Genomic DNA, 22,959 nt, shown 5'->3' on the forward strand with positions numbered 1-22,959 from the left:
CTGCATAGTCTGAACTGACAGAAAGTGTCCTAATGATTTAGGAAAACCTATGCAAGATCTCCTTCACCCTGAGTGAAAAGGAGTGTCCTTTAAATGACATCACTCAGCCTGATTCCTGTAAGGTTGGCCTTGGAAAGGATGAGGTGAAAGAGCAACCAGGAAGGGAGTGGTTCCCTTTCTTGCAGCTGGGCTATGGGAACAGAGGAAATATAAGAGATGGAGTTGCTACTTGAGGTGTTGGTGAACTTACTGCTGCATGAAATTTTGAGGCGTGCTCTTTGAAAAATTTATGAAATAGAAAACTGATACAAATCAGGACAACTATTTATTCTCCCTTATTTTCCCCTTAGATGCTATTACCTCACCTGTATTCCAAAACCTGTGAATTCTCAGACTGAAAACCACAGATTGCTATTACACTGTCCATTTTGGCACAGACGTAGTTGGTGTTACAATAAACAAATACGAGGCTGTGGAAGTATCTCCATATCCCCTACTAAAGAGAGAGGCCTCTGCAACAAAGTCTGTACCAGGTGACCCATTCCATGCCAGAACTGACTGATTCAGTAGGGGACATATGGCCCACACTGAGTCAACCAGATTCTCTCTTGAGAATCTGTACCACCAGACCATATTTAGTCTGAGAGTATCAAGAGGTGGACCTGTAAGAAGGTCACGTGGAATTGAAAGTCTTAACATCTCAAATCCTGATTGGTGATTACTTGATGGGTCGTGAACTATTCCAAAAACCCAAGGCCCTTCTTCAGTTCTTACTGAAATCCATAGACTCATTTTTATATGTGGGTAAGAGCTACTATTTTGACGATTTCGTAACTTACAAACTGCATCATTAAATATTACTGAAAGTTGGTATTCATAAAATAAAACTAATTTGTTTATGATTCTGAATCACTATTCTGGCTGTACAGTATTGCATACATCCCACCATACACAATTATAGACAATTTATGAAATTTGGGGGAAGGATGTTTATTGTTCATTATCAGTTGAGTTGACTATCATTTCTGTTGTTTCTGTTCCCACTTTTTAAATATAATTTACTGAGACTTGCCATGATCAATTTATTAAGCTGTGGGATGTTAGGTTATCTTACAATGTGTGGTGCATACTTATGTTGGTATTTCTTCTTCCCTACCCCCATTTTTAATGAATACACTTCAAGATACATATGTGTTATGGTTCCATTTTAAATCATCCTCACCCCTCAGCTAAAGCGAACGTACATACCAAACTCTCTTAAAACGTGCTTGGATGGTAATGTGTATTAGCAGTGTTCTTTGTGGTGGGTATTAGTCATGTTGGTGGTCACTTAACATCTTGTGATCGCTCCTCCTGTGCTTGAGGAATGACTCACACCAAGAGCCCTGTCTCACCAGAGTGGAAGCCAAAACTCACCTTTCTAGTTAACTTTGCAAAGCGTGAGATGTGAACTCAGTTCTGCCAGTCAGAGAGACCTCCTCCGGGCTCTGTGATACAGGAGGTTAGCAATGCACGAAGATGTACTTGAGGGCACACTCACAGTTCCGTGCCCTGGCAGTGACCGTGGCTGCGGTGTGAGTGGACAGTAACGGCAGCAATGGCTACAGCGTTCCTGGATGACAGCAGAGCTAATAGTTGCATCCCGAGTTTCCCAGCAACAAGACTTCTCATCTCATCAGTCTGGCAGTGCAGTATTAGGTGTTCTTAGATGTTTAGCCTCGAAACTGTTTATTAGGTTTTTAATAAACTCATGTTCTGCCTAATCAGCCAGTTAGCTTGTATGGCTTGAAGCTAAGAATTCTGACTGATACATGCTGCCTGGAAATGTGTGTTGTTTTGAAAACTTGATTCATGTACGTAACAACCCCCAAGTTTACCATAATTTATGTTATTCTTCCTCAGTTCCCTAGAATTTGTTATCCCTCAGAATTAGAGCACTCTAAAATCATAATCAAATAATCCCTTTTTAAATCTTAACTTCCACTCTCTAGTTGCATGCTAGAGATGCATTTTAGCTTAATAGTTTAGGACCATAGGCTCTGGAGCCAGATTGCCAGGACTTGAATCCCGCATCTGCCATTTATTAGCTTTTGTTCCTTGGGCAAGTTGCTTAACTAGTCTTTGCCTGTGTCATCTTTAAAATGGAGATAAAAGGTGGCTCATTTAGTTGAGCGTCCAACTCTTGATTTCAGCTCAGGTCATGATCTCATGATTCATGAGATCGAGCCCCTTGTCAGGCTCTGCGCTGACAGTGTGGAGCCTCCTTGAGATTCTCTCTCTCCCTTTCTGTCTGCCCCTTCCCCACTCATGCGTGCTCTCTCTCTCTCTCTCTCTCTCTCTCAAAAATGAACATTTAAAAAAGGAGAGCTCCGTTTCTTTGGTGGGAGAATACAAAGAAAGATGTAGAAACAGCAATCACATCCCTACACCTTAATGTCTGTTTTTATAGTGGCATTCTCACGATCATTGGTCTTATGATCAGGGCATTCTTCCTCAGGTTGGTTGTAGCTAGCAACAGAAATAAAGTGAACATCCCTTCTTACATGATCTGATTGTGCTGAGTGCCTATTTTCAGGTGCTTGGTCTATTATGAAATTGAAACTGGCCCAGAGCAAGCAAGATGGGTACCATAGCCCCAGCTTAGGATTGTTGCCAAATCCTAGGTCTTCGTGCATTTTCCCCTTCCCATGAACCTTAGCTTCTGTCCCTCAGAGTCAACCTAGCTTCTTGTTTCCTTTTTTCAAAATCTCTTACATCAGAAAATAAGCAAGAAATTTACTCTTCTTTTACTTATTTATTTTGGTTGGCTCTGTTACAGGAATGAGGGTCTATTTTATCTTAAAGAAATAAAATTAGACAGTATTAGAGAAATCAAAACATTTCTCTGGCCAAATTCAAAATTATCTTTGGTACATTTTAAATCACCATGTTTAAACAAATCAGTGTAATCTGTGGTTTTGCTTTTTAAGGGAATGTAAAACAGATCATATTCTGTCAGGAAACTCTCTCTACATGGGCTGCCTCCTACTTTACGTTTTTCATCCCAACCAAGGTTTAATTCATTACAAACAGAATTTTAGTCTCTTTTGCGTCACTGAACTACTGGCAGAGAGAAGAGGAGGAAAAAAGTTCAATGGCTGTGCATCATCCCAATAGGTTCCCCTAGCACACATGCACAAACGTATCTGTTACTTCTCTGTTCTCTCACCTGCATCCTCAGACTTGCCCTTCCTTATCTCCCCTTCCCTTTTGTCTTTACTGCCCTGTGTGTGTGTCTCTGGAACCCTCTGTCAAGTCAGGCCTTTAGAAAATCTTTTAAGCCTACATGAGCCACTGCCAGGTACCTAGAACATTTCCATTGGCAAGGTGTGTTTGGTTGGGAGAAGAGTTAGTGGCAGTTCTTCTATGTATGGAGGTGGGGGGCAGAGGAAAGGGGGAGCAGGCAAAGAAGGGATATGTTCTAAATATCTCAATTAGAAATTTGAATTAATTTTCCCATGGGAACTTTTATTATAAGTTGTTATTGGATTCTGGAATATGATGAGTGCTGACAGTGCTTTTTTTTTTCCCTACAAGGAAATATATTCCAAGTACCAAATAACCAACAAGAGTGCGTTTACAAAACTCAAACCATTAATACGTTGTAGGAATGGCCTGTGCAGATTTACTCTGATTGTCTTTTGTATTGAAGCGTAGTCACACCCAGTAAAGAGTCCTCAGATGAGTATTTTCTTTGTCATTTCTAACAGCGAGCAGAGTTTACTGAACAGAGAGATTGTAGCGCCCCTATTCTTGCCCACTATTTAGATATATATAATTAGAATTTTGTAAATGCTAAAATACTAAAAGAAAGAAATATTTGAAGCTGATTATATTAATACCATATTAAGATACTCATTCTAAATGAATATTTTTTCAGGAGTTGAACATTAACTTTATAATTTGTTGGTTGCTTTTTTTTTTACGTTAAAAAAATCAGATTAATTGAGGTATAATTTATGTATAATTAAAGTCACCAAATGCATGCAGTCATGAAACCACTACCACAGGCAAGACATAGAATGTTTCTGGGGTGCCTGGGTGGCTCAGTTGGTTGAGCATTTGACTCTTGATTTTGGCTCAGGTTGTGGTCTCACGGTTAGTGAGTTCGAGCCCCACATCCAGCCTGCATGGACAGCACGGAGCATGCCTGGGATTCTCTCTCTCCCCCCTCCCCCGCTCAAGCTCTCCCTGTTCTTTTTCTCGTTCTCTCTCTCAAAATAAACCTAAAAAAAAAAAAAAAAGATATAAAACATTTCCTTCACCCCAAAAACTTTCCCTGTACCCCTTTGCAGTCAATTTTCTCTCTCAAGCCCCTGACAATTACTGATCAGTTCTCTGTCCCAAAGTTTTGCCTTTCCTTGAATGTCATATAAAACAGTCTTAAAGTTTTGTAGTCTTTTTTGGGTCTGACTTCTTTTACTTAGCCTAGTGATTTTGAGATCTACCCATGTTGTTGCATGAAGCAGTATTTGTTTCCTTTTTATTGCTGAGTGGTAGTCCCTTGTGTGGATAGACCACAGTTTGTTTATTTATTCACCAGTTGATGGACATTTGGGTTTTTTCCAATTGGGGGCCATTATGAATAAAGCTACTGTGAGCAGTTGAATACAGGTATTTGTACAGACGAATATTCTCAATGCACCTGGGTAAATATTTAGAAGTAGGATTGCTGAGTGGACAGTAGGTAAATGATCACCTTTATAAAAAACAACCAAACTGTTTTCCAAGGAGTTGTATAGTTTTGTATTCCCACCAGCAATATATGAGAGTTATAGTTGCTCCATAGCCTCATTAGCACTTGCTATTGTCTGTCATAACATTTTTTGCCATTCTAGTGGGTATGTAGTGCCATCTTGATGTGGTTTTTAATTTACATTTCCCTGATGACCAGCCGTGTTGAACATCTGTTAACTTGCATGTGTGTGCCATTTATATTTGTTCTTTAATGAAATTTCTCTTCATATCTTGCCCATTTAAAACAATCAGGTTGTGGGGCGCCTGGGTGGCTCAGTCGGTTGAGCATTTGACTTCAGTTCAGGTCATGATCTCACGGTTCGTGGGTTCAAGCCCCGCATGGGGCTCTGTGCTGAACACTTGCTCAGAGCCTAGAGCCTGCTTCAGATTCTGTGTCTTGTTCTCTCTCTCTCTCTCCCCCCCCTGGTCCCCGCCCCCGGCTCATACTCTGTCTCACTTTGTCTCTCAAAAATCAATAAATGTAAAATTAAAAAAAAAAAATTAAAATAAATAAATAAGTAAATAAATCAGGTTGCCTTCCAGAGTTACCTGGGTGACTGAGTCAGTTAAGCATGTGACTTCAGTTCAGATCACAATCTCACAGTTCGTGGGTTCGAGGCCCACGTCGGGCTCTGTGCTGATAGCTTGGAGACTGGAGCGTGCCTCAGATTCTGTGTCCCCCTCTCTCTGCCCCTCCCCCACTCGCACTCTGTCTCTCTGTCTCTCAAAAATAAATAAACGTTAAAATTATTAAATAAATAAAAATTAAAAATCGGGTTGTCATCTTATTGAGGCAGAAGAAGTATGGATGATGTCTGTGGAGTGACCCTATAGGGTAGAGGCTGGAGATGTGGGTGGTGTAAGAATTCACCCAAGGCAGAACAAAGGAGATAGAAGTTTATTGAATACACTGCAAGAGAACTTCGGGGCAGGATAGCAAAGGAGAGACAAGCGAGTAGGCAAAGTTGGGGGACTGGATTTAAGCGGGTGGGAAGTGAAGAGGCATGGGAACATACGGAATTTTCCTTTTTGGTACTTGTGCCTCGTCATAAGTAGCCCATTGGTCAGCTAGGGCTTATGGATATTTTGAGGTGGGTCTTCCCGTTTGCATTCAGCTCCATAGTCACCATGGACCCTTTTACCTTACTCAGGTTTCCTTTGGTCGAGCCTGTTGCCTAAAAGTGGTCTCTGCATTGTCCTTTATCAGATATGTGTTCTCTAAATATTTTCTTCTGGTATGTGGCTTGTCTTTTCATTCTCTTAACAGTATCTTTTGAAGAGAAGTTTGTTTTTTTTTTTAATGTGTATTTATTTTTGAGGGAGAGCGAGTACACACAAGTGGGGGAGAGACAGAGAGAGAGAGAAGGAGACACAGAATCTGAAGCAGACTCCAGGTTCCCAGCTGTCGGCTTAGAACCTGGCGTGGGACTTGAACCCATGAACCGAATGATCATAACCTGAGCCAAAGTTGGACGCTTAACCGACTGAGCTACTCAGGCACCCCAAAGAGCAGAAGTTTTTAATTTTGATGGAGTTTAATACTTTTTTATTTTATGGTTTATGCTTTTTGTGTTTTATCTAAGAAGTCTTTGCTTAACCCAAGCTCATAAAGATTGTCTCTGTATTTTCTTCATATGGTTTATAATTTTAGCTCTTACATTTAGGCCTATGGTTCATTTTTGAGTTAATTTGAGTGTATGGTGCAAATTAAGGATCAAGGTTTTATTTATTTATTTATTTTTGCATACGGATATTCCGTTGTCCCAGGATAGTTTGTTAAAAAGAGTATGCTTTCAACATTGAATTATCTTGGCCCCTTTGTTACATCATTGCTTTGAAACCTTTCTTCTTCCCTAATATAAAGCATTTAGTGTTAGGTTTCTTGAAGAATTACATTAGCTGCCTCCCTTAGGTTGTGCTTTCTTTTTCATTCAGTTGAAGACATTTCTTTGTGAAGTTTGTTTATTTTTTGCTTATTTATTTTGAGAGAGAGGAAGAGTGCCTGTGGGTGCTCACATGAGCGGGAGATGGGCAGAGAGAGAGGGAGAGGGAATCCCAAGCAGGCTCCGTGCTGTCAGTGCAGAGCCCAATGTGGGGCTCGATCCCATGAACCATGAGCCAAGATCAAGAGTTGGATGCTTAACCGACTCAGTCAGCCAGGCACCCCAAGATATTTTTCTAATTTCCCTTTCACCCATGGCTTATTTATGTTTTTTAATTTCCAAATATTTGGGAAGTTTCTAGATATTTTTCTCTTAGAGATTTCTAACTTAATTCCATTATGGTCAGAGAACATAACAAGGTATGATTTCAGTCCTTTTAAATTTGTTGAGACTTATTTCATGGCCCCAAATATTCTTAAACTACTCAACCTTTTTAAAAAAATTGTTTCTTCTTCATTAGTTTATATCTAAAAGTGACAGTTTACCAAATTACTATCTGGCCTATTATTTATAAAAGATCATGAGTTACAATTGTACCTTACCTAATTGTTGTGAATGTTATTTTATGGTATAAGTAATTTTGCTGTGTAATGCTGTGTTGGTATTTGCTATTTTTGCCTTGTTGTAACCACAGATTTGTAAGCTATTCTTCTGTTTTCGTGCTTTTCGTAGGTCTAAGATCTGGCAAGCTTGGCGAGCAATGTGAGGCAGTTGTTCGCTTTCCCAGGCTCTTTCAGAAGTATCCATTCCCTATTCTCATCAATTCCGCATTCCTAAAGTTAGCTGACGTTTTCAGAGTTGGGTAAGTCTTTTTAAAGCCTCGGCATCCTAAAGTATTTGTTCACGTTTCTTTGTTTAATATTGTGGTCTTTATTCTTTTTGCGCTTTAGGACTTCCACGTGGTCAGTGACCATTTTAGTGGATGCACATGGCAGTTTGCAACACTTTTTGGTGTGAAATATAATGGTGTTTTAAGCACAAATGAAGTCACAAGTCAGAGGGTACTTCTTTGGGGAACAGGATAAATCAAATTAAGATGATCTTAATGTATTGTTGTATATTTTGGAAGTGTCTGATTTGCACAGGTTGTTTTGAGAAGTTTCTGACTTAATATTTTGTAACACAAGATTGCATGTTACTGTGAGGTTCCTAAAACATGGGAGCACTGGATAAATCCCTGCTGGTTGGTTGGTTTGTTTTCTCCCCACCAGTCCCTCCTACTTCTTTCCACCATTTTTCATCCACTCAGGTACTTATATACACACCGAGTCAGACTTGAAGGAGAAGAGATTTGTAGAATTAGCTTGCTAGAAGAGGAAGACCATCTGAGCTCCCGGCCATGGTTATAATACAATTGAAGAGATGAGGTTCATCTCTACAGCTTCTCTTTCTGACTCTACCCTCTTGGTGTCTGGCCTCAGAACTGTAGGCATTGCTAACTGCTTATGCTTCGTATTCAAAGCATAGGCTTCAACTCTTTTAGCGATGAGACAAAAAAATGATAAGATTGAAAAACATTGCCCCGTTGCTAACATTTAAAATCATGTGTTGCTTTGACTCCTAATTACATATTACTTTTCCTAAGGTGGTCTCATTTACCTTTTCTCTGCTTCTTCGTAGAAACAATTTCCTGAGGTTGTGTGTCCTTAAAGTTACTCAACAGAGTGAGAAGCATTTGGAGAAGATTCTAAATGTGGATGAATTTGTGAAGAGAATTTTCTCTGTGATTCATAGTAACGATCCTGTGGCAAGAGCCATCACACTCCGGTATACTCTGTTGCTATAATGAATCCACAAGATTGTTTGGGCTGTAATTATGTACTCAAGAAAGGCAGTATTTTTTCATTTTGGATGGTACTAATTAATTTTTTCAATTAAGACTCCAGGCAGAAATATGGTAACCATCCCAATCTATACATGCTTTTCAGTTACCATCTATGATACTGTTTGGTTGTGAATTATTGCCTAACTTGTGTGTTTGAAACATTCCTTTTCCTAAGTTGGTGTTCTGATCAGATAACTTGGATCTGAATCTAGCTTAGCCTCAGCTGATTTTGAGCTCTTCCTGACTTTGTTCTGTTTCAAGTCAGTTTTTGTATTCATCCGTGGTTATGTGCTCATTTTTAAAAAAAAATTTTTTTAAATGTTTTATTTTTGAGAGAGAGAGAGAGAGAGAGAGAGAGAGAGAGAGAGAGTAAGCTGAGGAGGAGCACAGAGAGGGAGACACAGAATCCAAAGCAGGCTCCAGGCTCCGAGCTGTCAGCACAGAGCCTGACATGGGGTTCAAACTCATGAACTGTGAGATCATGACCTGAGCTGACATTGGATGCTTAACCGACTAAACCACCCAGGCGCCCCTGTTACGTGCTCATTTTTATATGCAGTCATTTGTATTTGAACCCCTTGGAGAATGCCAGATACAACTACTGTTGTTTGTTCAGCCTTTTCTTTCTTGGCATCTAAAAAAAATTTTTTTTTTAATTCTGTCAGAATTTTATACTATAAGCCTTCTATCCAGTTTCAACCATATTTTCTTTTTAGGTCTGCTGTCTATGGAATGTATGTGTAATGTTTAGACTTTTGAAATTGACTTTCCTAAATTATAGGGCTCATTTCTGACTTGCCTTGTTCAGACAATCCTCTTTTTAGCCAGGAAGTCTAGGATGTCACTTTTTCCCTAAGTTTTTCCATCAGGAGCCAGCGCTTCCCTCTTGTTCAGGATTAAGTGCTTTTGTCATTCCTCATCCTTTTGAGTGATTAAATTTTGAGCACAGTGTGATATTTTAAAGACAGTAAATTGGCTTTATCTTTTAAAAACCATATATAAAAGATTTAAAGATATCTTACCTTTTTGTTTGTTTGTTTTTGAGAGAGAGAGTCAACACTCACACACAAGTGAGGGAGGGGTAGAGAGAGAATCCCAAGCAGGCTCCACGCTGCCAGCACAGAGCCCCATGTGGGGCTCAGTCTCACAAACCGTGAGATCATGACCTGAGCCGAATCAAGAGTTAGATGGATGCTTAACTGACTACCCAGACCCAAGATATTCTTACCTTTTGATTCAGCAAATTCACTTACAGAAATTGTTTGCTATAAATCATTTTTAAAAGTTGGTGGTTATATGTATACAGATGATCATAGTATCATTTTTGTAAAAGGTGAAAAATGATGTGTCGATATGGGAATAGTTAATTTATGGACCACTGTATACCTTTTAAAGAATGAAGTAAGTATGTGTTTAACATAGAGATACTAAGTTAAAAAAAACAGTCAAGTGATGTTCATTTTATTAACTCATTTTTGTCTATAATATTAATATATGTGTTTATACAGGCTCAGAAAAAAATCTGAAGGAATATATACTGTTAACAGTGATGAGTTTTGTCAGGGGTCATTGGGCTATGGATTACAAGAGACTTCCGAGTGGTTTTGTAATGTTTGAGTTATTTTCCACATGTATACATTATTTATTTATTTATTTTGATCAGAAGACAAAAAAAAAGAGAGAAAAAATAGAATGTAAATAGGGGAAAGATTTCATAAATAATTTAGACCTAGTTTGAATATTTTGAGAAGAATATAGATTAATATTTGAATATTCCATTCATTTTGCATGCTTGCCCTTTCTAAGTCATGGCAACTGGGCTTTGCCACAGTTCTTCATTGAATAACCAGAGATTTCTAGAAAGTTTCCAGAGAGGATTTACTTATTTAGATCACTTTAAAGGGAAAAAATTCAGATTGAAGTAATAGGTTTCAACATTAACACTTGATGCAAAAAGTACTAAAAGAAATTTGAGCTAAGAATGTTATGGAATCCAGTTGCCATTTAAAATGTAGTACAATAAGAAGGTCTTCAGATAGATAAGGCCTCAGATGTTTTTGCCAAATATAGGGACCTGTTTTGAAAACATTCTTGGCATAGGCACTTTAGGAAGAGGATAAAGAGCTTGATGATTGGGAATAAGGGGTGATCAGATCGTTTTCTAAAGTTTGCAGAATTGTAAATACCAAACCAAAAAAAAAAAGTGTTTTTATAATAACTCAAAACTGAAAGTGTAGTATCAATACAGTATGAGGATATCAAACACTTTTTACAAAAATAGAACATTTTTGAATAGCCTTAGAAATTTTTTTCATGATTTCATTGTTTTTTCATCATATAAGAAATGACTTAAAGTAAAAAAGTATTTTTTAATTTAGTGTATTATTTAATATTACATTATAAAGTTTTAAAAATACAATCTTTTATATTTGCAAATGACATATCAGATAAAGGGTTAGTGTCCAAAATCTATAAGAACTTATCAAACTCAACATCCAAAAAACAAATAATCCAGTGAAGAAATGGGCAAAAGACATGAATAGACACTTTTCCAAAGAAGACGTCCAGATGGCCAACCGACACATGAAAAAATGCTTAACATCACTCATCATCAGGGAAATACAAATCAAAACCACAATGAGATACCACCTTACACCTGTCAGAATGGCTAAATTAACAACTCAGGCAACAACAGATGTTGGTGAGGATGCGGAGAAAGAGGATCTCTTTTGCGTTGTTGGTGGGAATGCAAGCTGGTGCGGCCACTCGGGAAAACAGTATGGAGGTTCCTCAAAAAATTGAAAATAGAACTACCCTATGACCCAGCAATTGCACTACTAGGCATTTATCCACGGGATACAGGTGTATTGTTTCGAAGGGACATATGCACCCCACTGTTTATAGCAGCACTATCAACAGTAGCCAAAGTATGGAAAGAGCCAAAAAGTCCATCGATGGATGAATGGATAAAGAGGTGGTACACACGCACACACACACGTGCGCGCGCACACACACACACACACACACACACACACACACACACACTGGAGTATTACTCGGCAATCAAAAAGAATGAAATCTTGCCATTTGCAACTATGTGGATGGAACTAGAGGGTATTATGCTAAGCAAAATTAGAGAAAGATATCATATGACTTCACTCATATGAGGACTTTAAGAGACAAAGCAGATGAACATAAGGGAAAGGAAGCAAAAATCATATAAAAACAGGGAGGGGGACAAAGCATAAGAGACTCTTAAATATGGAGAACAAACAGAAGGTTACTGGAGGGCTTGTGGGAGGGGGGATGGGCTAAATGGGTAAGGGGCATTAAGGAATCTACTCCTGAAATCATTGTTGCACTATGTGCTAACTAATTTGGATGTAAATTAAAAAAAAATTAAATTAAAAAAATATAAAAATACAATCTTTTAGAAATTATAAAGAAAACTAATTTTGCGCTTCAGCAAGTAACAAACACCATATCATTTACTGCTTATGTAAGAAAAAGCATGATTTGTCAATAAAAAAATTTAAATCACATGTTTGACTTGGGACTAAATATATTAAAATGTAGATTCCTTTCTTTTCCAGTAACACTTTACTATAAATTTTAACAAAAGAGCAAAAAACTTTTTCTAATGCATTTCCTAGTAAATTACAGACCGTACACTTTCCTTTGGATACTTTAGCATGCGTATCATTAGCTAGAGTTCAGTTCGTTTACAGGGTTATCTGGTTCTTTAATGTCAGTTAATTTACTGAGTACTGACAGATGCTTCAAGTAACTCCAACCACTATCAAGGTATAGAACTTACTCCAGAATATTCCTTCATGCCCCATCCTACTCACTTCTCTCGTCCACCTCCCCAGAGGCCACTGCTGGTCTGAGTTTTTCCTGTTACCTAGATAAGTTTTCATCTGTTTTCAAATGTCATATAAGTGGCCTCATACAGTGGGTATCCTTTTGTGTAAGGCTTCTTTTCGTTTTTTGATATTAATCCATTTTGTAGGTCATTAATTTGTTTGTTTTTATTGCTGAGTACTTTTCCATTGTGTGACAGTAACAGTTTATTTGTTCTCTTACTGATGAACTCTTAGGCTCTTTCCAATTTACAGCTATCATAAGTAAAGTTGCTATGAACCTTCTTGTCCAAGACTTGTGAACATGCTTCCCTTTCTGACAAATATATACTTAGGAGTGAAATTGCTGAACCATAGGGTAGGTGTATATTTAATTTTATAAGAAACTGCCAAGCCTTTTTCCAAAGCGATTTTAACCATTTTATATTCTGACCAACAGTATGTGAGTTCTGGTTACTTCACCTTCTTGCCAGCCTTTGGTGTGTCTTATCTTCTACATTAGCCATTCTGATGGGTGTGTAGCAGTTTTGATTTGCGTTTCCCTGATGGTAATGATGTTGAGCTTTTTCTCACGGTTTTTCTCTCTCTTTTTGGGGAGTAGTTGTTCAAATCACTTGCCCATTCTTTTGTTAGATTGTTTAGATTTTAAGATTTTACTTGTCTTTTTATTACAGAATTGTAGGATTTCTTGATATATTCTCAATACCAGTCCTTTGTCAGATGCATGTTTTACGTATCATATTTAAGAATAGACAGAAACTTCTTTTAGGGCCTGAATGCCATGAACAGAATTACTACCATTTTTTATACTCTTCATTAAGTTATGTCTCAACATAATTGTTTCTTATGTTTTCTGTCTGTAACTAAAATAATGTATGCCTCAGAATAAAGAAAGTTCCAAACTGGGTAACTGTCAAAACCACCCCAGATGCTGGCAGTGTAAAGCCAAGTGAGTAGGCTGTGAGTGTGCTCATGTTATAGCCACTAACCACTGTACATATGCTTTTAGTTTATACCACGAGGTCTTCAAAATATTCTGCTTTTAAAATGGAAAAGTAATTTAAGTACTTTTGTAATTAAAAAAAAAAAAAAAGATGTCAGCATTTTGAAACCCCATTTGGGAAACAGTGGCCTGCTCAACTGAAGAGAAGTTTGGCTGTATGCATAGGGAGAACTGTTTTGGTCCCAACTCACATTCTGATGTGCTGACATTTCATAAATCACTTTCCCTGCTGTAAAATGAGAAAAATGATACCTGCCCTAATGGATTCACTTATTTCCTATGTGGCAAAATGCAACACATGCCAAAAAAAAAAAAAGTTTTCAGTCACCATAGAAATGTAAAGAAACTGGCTGTTAAAAATCTATCTTTGAAATGTATGAAGCATATTAGTGATTATATATTCATTCCTTCTATCATGAAATGCTTGATTATAATACGAAGCATATTAGTGATCATATATTCATTCCTTCTATCATGAAATGCTTGATTATAATACTTTTTTTTATAAATAAAAAGATATAATACAGAAATGATCTTAACATTTTATAGGAACATGATTTTTCATTGAAGAGCCTGGTAATAGCACAATGAAAAACTGAAAAACGAGTCTGTTGAGAAAAACAAAGTCTACAAAGAAAAGATGGGGCTGGTAAATGATAGATCAACATTAAGTACCCGTTGAGTAGAAAGTTTGTTGTGTGTTTTAAGGAACATAGATTTAAGTGAGAACTCTGATCTCAAGGAGACTGCTTTCTAGAAGAATGTATTAATAAGATTAAACTCATGAAGAAAAGCAAAAAGTGATGTCTCTCAAACGCTAAGGAGTTTTTAGAGTCAGAATGATTTAAACTTAAAAAGGAGAAAGGACAAGGAAGAGATGATATTTCAAAGATGTTTTCTTTTTTTACCCATTACTTTAGACTTACCTATTAAAACAGGGGTGCCTGGGTGGCTCAGTTGGTTAATAAACATCCGACTCTTGATTTTGGCTCAGGGCATGATCTCACAGTTCGTGAGTTTGAGCCCCGGGTCAGGTTCTGCTCTGACAGCGCAGGGCTTGTTGGGATTCTCTCTCTCTCTCACTTTTGCTCTCACTCTCTCTCAAAAATATTTTTTAAAAATCTAGACTTATCAAAGCAAATGGAAGGAGAAGAAGCTGGAAGGTATTTATAACGTTTGAAATGTAGTGCTACAAGTTATTTATAATATTACCAGAAATATCTTCAGAAAGTAGTGACCAGTGGGATTATGCTTGTTTTGCCCTTTTATATTTAAATAGCAACAAACTGTTAATCCAAATGTGTCAATATTAGCCTAATCTCATTTTCTCTTGTATAAAATATATCACAAGCCATTTATTTCTTTTGAAAAATATCTATGTAATTTCAAAACTTTATTTTCAAATTGAATACAAATCACATATTTAGTCTGTTTTAGTATTTTGTTTTGTATAAACTCTAACACTTCTGTCCAGTCAAACCTCCATAAGATAGTGATGGCGTGTCAAGTTGGAAGGTACTTAGGACATTGACTTAGACAAAGGTTGTCCCTGTAAGAACTCTGTTTTGTTCATTGCAGTGTTTTGCAGCCCTCTAAAATCCACGCCTTTCTGCTGAAAACATCTTTCAAGCTCTACCTTCTGTAGTTTATGTTACAAACAATAGATTTTTTTTTCTCTTACCCAAATTGGCAGTTTATTATAAAGTAGCCTGTGTTTTTCCAGACTCTACCTTCCTCACCCTCTCAGACTCCGATATGAGCCCCAGGGAATATCCTCTACCTCTTTTCTCTTGGTGTTGAAGACAGATTTGAAGATCATGCTATCAGTATTTGCTGATGTGGAAAAAAAAAATTGGAAATCTTACTTTTTTTACATTGTGGATCTGCTTAATAGCAAAAATGTTGCTCTGCTAAAATGGACTTACTTATATAGAACATTGGAAAATTGGTATTTTGATGCTTTAATAATTCAGAAGTTTCTGGGCTCCACTTGGTACCTGGAATGTACTTCAGGATGATAATTTTAAATTTTGCTTATGTTAGATAAGCCATGTTAATTTTTCTGACATATTGGAGTATGGAAAAATGTTTAGAATTTGAGTCACTGCTTGGTTCCTAAAACTGATGCTTTATTAACCTGAGGTTTAAGGAATTACCTACAAATTTTAATTTTGGTATCTGGCTTTGCCTTGCTTCTTCCTCTCTTGATTTTTAGCTTAAGGTATTTCTGTTATTCTTGGGTTTCTTTTTCTCTGTAGGATGTTGGGAAGTCTGGCATCAATAATTCCTGAGAGGAAGAATGCTCATCATAGTATCCGGCAGAGTCTGGATTCACATGATAACGTAGAAGTTGAAGCTGCCGTTTTTGCTGCTGCAAACTTTTCTGCACAGTCAAAGTAAGCATCAGCCTTTTAATAATTTGGCTTCCCTAGAAGAGGTTTTGAAGGAATAACTCATCACTGTACATAAACACTAAGAGGAAAATATAAATGGCGAGGCATATTTTCCAAGAGAGTTTACATCATGTTGGGGAAACAGAACCTCAGTACATGTAATAGAAAAGTACATATGTTGGCATTAGCTGTAATAAATGAGAATTTCCAGAAGGACAGATCAGCACAGATTGGAGTAGTTAGGGAGGGCTTCATTGAGGAACAGAAGTTCTGTCCACCGAGGCACCCTCCCCAAACATACACGGGTCGGATGCTCAATTGCTACTTTCCTGTTGTCTCTTCAAGGTTGGCTGTTTGGCATTAGAGCTGTGGATAGTTTGACAGAGATAGTAACTCGAGCTGAAACCAGGTTTAACCTATTTGGGATGTCATATCCTATACTATTATCTTGTAGGACAGTTTTTTTTTTTTTTTTTTTTTTTTTTGGATGCAGTGTTGACCATGATCATGTTACTGTTTGACTTGTTAAATTACTCTCTCTAAAAAAATATATTATCCCCTTTACTGACTGATAATCAAAAGTAGCTTTGCTCTGGAGGACATTTTGGTATGCATTTTGCCTTAAACATGTCCATCCTTTTTCCCCTTAAGTGGACCTATAAAATCCACTTCTGAGAACTTATCCCAAGGAATCAGCAAAGTGTACTGATAATTATTTGCAAGGATGCTAGTTGCAATGTTATAAAAACAAAAAAGATTAGTAGCAACCTAACTTCTAACCAATGTATGTAGATAAATATGATCATACAATGAAGTGTTGTATCAGTTCTTAACAAATATATTTTAGAAATGTATTTGAAAACAGGGTACATCATAGCTTATGGGATAGTATAGAATATATTTTTTAAGAAACGTGTGTTTGTATTGATGGAATGGAAAAAGACAAAGGATATATAGATCAAATATTGTCTCTGGGTGATAAATTGGTATCTTATTTTAATTTTACCTTTTATAAATTTCTGTGTATACTGTCAGGAGCAGGTTTGGACTTTATAATCAGATGAATGATGTTATTTTTGAAATTAAAAAATAGCATTTCCTATTAAGAATCTCTGCTAAATTTGGATAAAACTTGAAATAATCACCAATTTTCTTTATTCAGATTTTAGCTATATGAGTATTCATTTCTTCAGCTGCTCCTATCAAACCTTCAGAATCATAGGATTATTCATTGGAAAAGGAGAATGGAGAATAGAAAGCATGTAATTTTTAATGTACTGCTCAAAATTAGTAGGTGTGGCAGTAATTGAGGAAGAGAAATATCTGAGTAAATACAATTCTTATTTGTGCTTTTGAAAACTAATGTTTTTTTTCTTATTGAGAGTAATTACTATTGAGAGAACTTTTTAAAAATTATTTTTATTGGATAAGAATTATATCTAGTGAATGGTTATCTGATTACCACTGACAAAGTGTCAGTACTTTATAATCTGAGTAAATTTGCTACTTTCTGTAACTCCAAAATAGTTTTTTCTTTTTTTTTTTTTTTTTAAATTTCTAATGTTTGTTTATTTTTGAGACAGAGAGAGACAGAGCATGAGCAGGGGAGGGACAGAGAGAGAGGGAGACACAGAATCTGAAACAGGCTCTAGGCTCTGAGCTGTCAGCACAAAGCCCGACGTGGGGCTCAAACTCACAAGCCGAGAGATCATGATCTGAACCGAAGTCAGACGCTTAACCCACTGAGCCACCCAGGTGCCCCTCCAAAATAGTTTTCTAAATTTAGTTTCTAAATTTAGATGATAGATTTGTAATTTAGCGATTATATTTGATTTAATGAGAATCATCTTTACTTCAGATTTTCTCTTATGTTATGATCAGAAGCCAATTTTACCAGCCACGGAATTTCTAATCTGTTTTAGAAAAGATTAAGACCAAATAACATAGAAACATGATTCTTTGTTTATAGAATTGGTGACCAGTAAATATTTAAATTGACTGTTTATGTAGAAGCAGTTATTAATGTAAAAGGTTTCAATATGATATAATTTGTGATGTTTAAAAATACCAAAATAGCACAGTAGGGAAGGCTGAAGGGCTTATCAAAATGTATCAGAGTGTAAAATTGTATGATGAACTGTATCTTTTTGAGATTAGCGTTTACCTCTTCTTCTGAAATTATGACAGACCTGGCCTGAGATCAGATAGCTCAACCAGTATTGATGGGTTTTTGTCTTAGTATCTCTATCAATTTTGGATCTTAAATGGATTAGAGCAACTGGCCAAATAAGACCTTAAGAATTTATTTAACACTGTTCTCCCCCTGTCTAGTATCATAATCACATCTCACTTGTTCTAAAAAAGGTTAGGATTTTATATATTTAAAGAGCTAGTCACGGGGTCACAAAGCAGGAGTTGGAAACCCAAATGCCTTCAGAGAATGGGGATGCATTGTCAATGAGAAAGGTGCCCTCTTGTGGCCACTGTGCTGAACTGAATAGTGCACTTGCCATCTGAAAGTGGTAGTTGCATGCCCCTTGGCCCCAGCTGATTGTGACAGGGCAGGAATGTAGGTGCAATGTTGTGAGATCTGACTTTTTTTTGGGGGGGGGGACTGGAAAATCTGATTATTCTGTTTATAACCTTATTACCATATGAGGCTATATATTTTTAACGTACATTCTTAGTGTTGACATTAAGAATTTTAAAAAGTGTTACTGGATAAGTGAAAGGAAAGAAAGAAAAGAAAAGAAAGGAAAAGATAAGAAAACTGCAGGCTTCTAATTTGCAGTTCATTGGCCCTAAAGCCCTGTAACAGGTTTTTAAATTTTGAGTTGCATAAAAGTTATATAGTTAGTGAAAAAAATTCTTCTTGAATATCCACCATATCCAGATAACTATTCTAAGCACCCAGGAATACAGGGGTAGAGAAGATCATGGCCCTATTGTTATGTAAACACAGAATAGTTTTAGATGCGTGTTAATATATGAAAAACTAAAACCATTTTGTGATAAAAATAATTTCATCATTGTGATAATGACCTGAATGAACTGCTTTAAGTAGGGTGATGAGGGAAGACTTCTCTGACGAATGACATTTGAGCTGAAACTGGGTGATAAAGAGGCAGCAAGTGAGAGGAAGAATATTCTAAGAAGAAGGGATAACAAGTATGAGAGCATTCTGAAATGTGGATGAGTTGTATATACAGACCTGATACACCTTTTACCTTATACCTAAAAGACATTTATAACTTAACTTTTTCTTATCAAATGTGAAATTGTTATCTTAGAACAGTAGTTTTCAAACTATTTGGTATTAGAATCTCTTTACACTTTTCAAGCATTATTGAGGTCCTCAAAGAGCTTGTTTATGTGGACTACAGTGATTGATATTTACACTATTAGAAATTTAAATGTCTAAATTTTTAAAGTACTTATTAATTCATTTTTAAAATAACAGTTCTCTAAAGATGTTAATGTAAAAATACTGCTATGAAAATAATTATTTTCCAAAATAAAAAAGCAGTTTTGTGAGATGAGTAGCATTGTTATACCTTTTTTGGAAATCTCTTTAATGGCTGGCTGGATTCTAATATCTGTCTCTGTACTCAACATTTCTGCTGGCAATATGTTATTTTGGTTAAAGTGTATGAAAAAAATCCAACCTCACACAGATATATAGTTGGAAAAGAAAGGAATATTTTTATTTATTTATTTTATTATAGGGGTTTTATTTTATTTTATTTTTAAACATGAAATTTATTGTCAAATTGGTTTCCATACAAGACCCAGTGCTCATCCCAACAGGTGCCCTCCTCAATACCCATCACCCACCCACCTCCCCCCTCCCACCCCCCATCAACTCTCAGTTTGTTCTCAGTTTTTAAGAGTCTCTTACGTTTTGGCTCCCTCCCTCTCTAACCTCTTTTTTTTTTTTTTCTTCTCCTCCCCCATGGTCTTCTGTTAAGTTTCTCAGGATCCACATAAGAGTGAAAACATATGGTATCTAAGAAAGGAATATTTTTAAAGGCTTGATAGGTAATTACGGATATTTTTCTTTGATGCTATACCAAAACCAGACAAGTGTGGTTTCTTAAAATTAAACTACAGTGTGGGCTCTAAAACCGTATCCATGAACTTGTACTTTATTATGCTGAAATCCATTGGAATCTCTTACCCATGTCTGGTTTTATAACTTATGCATTTGTCTTTTGGAAAGTATTGGTTCACTGTGTTATGCACATTATCCAAATGTTGACGCACCTCACTGTATCATATCTGAGGTTCACATTTGTTACTCTCACCACCGATCTCATCAGGAAAGTCTTTAAATATTAAGCTGTCGAACTCATGGCCATAGTTGCAAGTTTTCTGAAATCCTGATTTTTGCTTAGAAGTTCAGATTGGCAAAAAATTTTCCCCTGTTATTTTCTGTGAATTTACAAGCTGGCTTTATTTGTCTTTTGAGAAAATGTCTACCAAATAGCCATGTCTGAATAACCATGAAGTTTTATGAAAAAAATGGCTAATTCATATCATAATTGAAACAGTTGCCGGGGACTTATCCTGGAGACATCCAGTGTGTACTTTATGTGTGCCTTCCATTTTGTCCGATAATATTAAAAAGACACTTGCTCAAGGGTTGAAATTCAATAAAATTAGTAATTTCCACTGTTTTATCAGGGACATTTGTAAGCACATCTGACTTCCTTTCTTCCTTTTCATGTGAGTGTGCAGCAGTCAGCAGTGCAATGACCGTAGTTCAGTTTGGGGACACTGCCTTGGCTCTTGGTGAGGTGCTAGCAATTTCAATCGTTACTTTGGTACCAGTGGTGAAGATGGCAGCATTGGTGTTCCAGAAAAGCCAGAAGATTTAAAAACAACCAAAAAAAAGTTACTCACTTTGAAAATTTCAGCACAAATCATGTTGATTGCCCAGAGTTCACATAAAAGACGAGGTTTTATGATTAGGTGATGCTGATACAACCAGAAGAGCATGTCTCGCCATGTCTGTTGATTTGTCCATCTGTATGCAGAAATAAAACTCTGCAGTTGAGCTGTTACTTAGTCTTCCTGTTTGCAGCTAAATCTTTTATTTCATAAATTACTCTAATGTTGAAAAGTGGCAGTGCCTTGACTTCTTTTACTGACTTTTCATCCAGGTTTTCAGCATTGTCAATGCTCAGCTGCACATGACTCTTATGTTAGGTGCACTTCTCCAGCCAGTGCATTATAACTCACCCTGTTCTTATTTTTGGTTTGAAAATCAATATTTTGCTTTTAAAGAGCCCATTTAAAATAGTCTTTTTTAAAAAATGCTAAATAGTCTCAAAATGAAACCAAGAGTTAACTGGTACCATAATACATTTTGAAATGTTTTATATCATGAGGCACGATAAGTTAAATTATAAACATCTAAAAAATCAAGGATAGCTTTAGTCTTATTTTTTTTATTTACAATTTTGCTTTCCTTTAGAATAGGTTCTTTCTTTCCACACATTAGAAAACTCTCTGATCTGTCAGTTTTAGCTTTTTTCAGCATGTTTAGACCTAGACAGTACAGGTTGTGTTGAGAAAACGAGCCTTCTAATCTCTGGCCAGTGATTTTTTTTTTTAATTATAAAAAAAGACTTTGCAAATAAACTTTATTTTATTTTGTAATCAAATATTATTGAATTCTGAAACAAAAGCAACTTTAGATAAAATTTTAGGAAAATCTTTCAAAATTTAATGCAAAACATGACAGTGTGTACTTCCTGATATGTTTCTCTATAAACATAAGGAAAACCTCAGGATTTCAAAATAATGATGAATGATAATGAGATTCTAAAGATAATAATAGATATAGTCAAGGGACGCCTGGGTGGCTCAGTCAGTTAAGCGTCCCACTTTGGCTCAGGTCATGATCTTGCAGTTCATGAGTTCCAGCCCTGCGTGGGGCTCTGTGCTGACAGCTCAGAGCCTGGAGCCTGCTTCAGATTCTGTGTCTCTCTCTCTGCCTCTCCCTGCCTCGTGTTCTCTCTCTTCTCTCTCTCTCTCTCAAAAATAAACATTAAAAAAAAATAGATACAGTCAAATATAGTAACAACACAGGAGAATTGAGAACAAACTGAGTTAATCTCAGAGAATGTGTTCATATACTAAACCTACTACCTTGGAAAATTCTAGAAAACACAAGAATGCACAATTACACATTCCATTAGCTGTCAAGAGATGGTGTCATTATGCATCATGTAGCCTCTGGAAAACACTGAGCTTATGAGAGAATGAAACTGAAAATGGCAAATATCTTAATGGCAGGAAATATTTTATGTGGACATCCACTGAACTGCAGAGGGGAAGTATTTTATGTCTTAACATATCATTTATCATGGCTAAATGAGCCAAGCTTGATCATATTATCTGTATCATATTTCCTTACATATGATGTAATGTCCTATCCCAAATATTCATGTTATTAATACCTTTTGCAACAGTCATATTTTTGTTAAGACAGAATCAAAAGCAGCCCCTTGGAAAATACTTTACATGTATATAATATAAAAAAAAACCCCAAACATGGCTAACTTTAAATAGTTCAGCTCTTGGTAAGATTCTGCCCATATTTCCTCCCACTTTTCTATTTCATAATTAGTCTACTTTTCTAAAACTTAGAATATTTAAAATCTATTTTATTGCTTGTATAGTCAGCTTATGGTATTAAAAGCTTCTCATAATTAAAAGCCTTTCCTAAAACATCACGAACTGAGATAGTGACCTCGAATCTTTTAGACAGTGGGGCTCGGTGATGCAGGATGCGTGCAGCAGCACTCGTAAGTCAGAGCATCGTTCCTTGAACGCCACTTGAGAATAGTGTTGACAGAGCCGTTCGCTGGTGGAAGTTTAGGTGTCAGTTGCAGTTCTCACCCCACCCCCTGTACCAGACCCTTGTTACGATTTGTAATATTGTGTTGATTTTGTTCTCTTTAAGTCCTTAGAAAACGTCAGCAAAGCGTAAGAGACTCTTAAAAACTGAGAACAAACTGAGGGCTGATGGGGGGTGGGAGGGAGGGGAGGGTGGGGGATGGATATTGAGGAGGGCACCTGTTGGGATGAGCGCTGGGTGTTGTATGGAAACCAATTGGACAACAAATTTCATATATTTAAAAAAAATCAA

At 36.6% G+C, this 22,959-nt stretch overlaps 1 protein-coding gene across 1 annotated transcript in view; it reads left to right on the forward strand.

The window, feature by feature from the left end:
• INTS7 (integrator complex subunit 7) overlaps nucleotides 1–22,959 on the forward strand; it is a 92,857-nt gene that overhangs the window by 4,768 nt on the left and 65,130 nt on the right. Inside the window, exons 2-4 of the mRNA XM_043569006.1 lie at nucleotides 7,392–7,521; nucleotides 8,340–8,486; nucleotides 15,669–15,806. Of these exons, the coding sequence (XP_043424941.1) occupies nucleotides 7,392–7,521; nucleotides 8,340–8,486; nucleotides 15,669–15,806 (415 nt within the window). The remainder of the gene's footprint in view (nucleotides 1–7,391; nucleotides 7,522–8,339; nucleotides 8,487–15,668; nucleotides 15,807–22,959) is intronic.

This window comes from Prionailurus bengalensis, chromosome E4 (assembly GCF_016509475.1).
Source record: "Prionailurus bengalensis isolate Pbe53 chromosome E4, Fcat_Pben_1.1_paternal_pri, whole genome shotgun sequence".
In the NCBI taxonomy this organism is placed as follows: domain Eukaryota; kingdom Metazoa; phylum Chordata; class Mammalia; order Carnivora; family Felidae; genus Prionailurus; species Prionailurus bengalensis.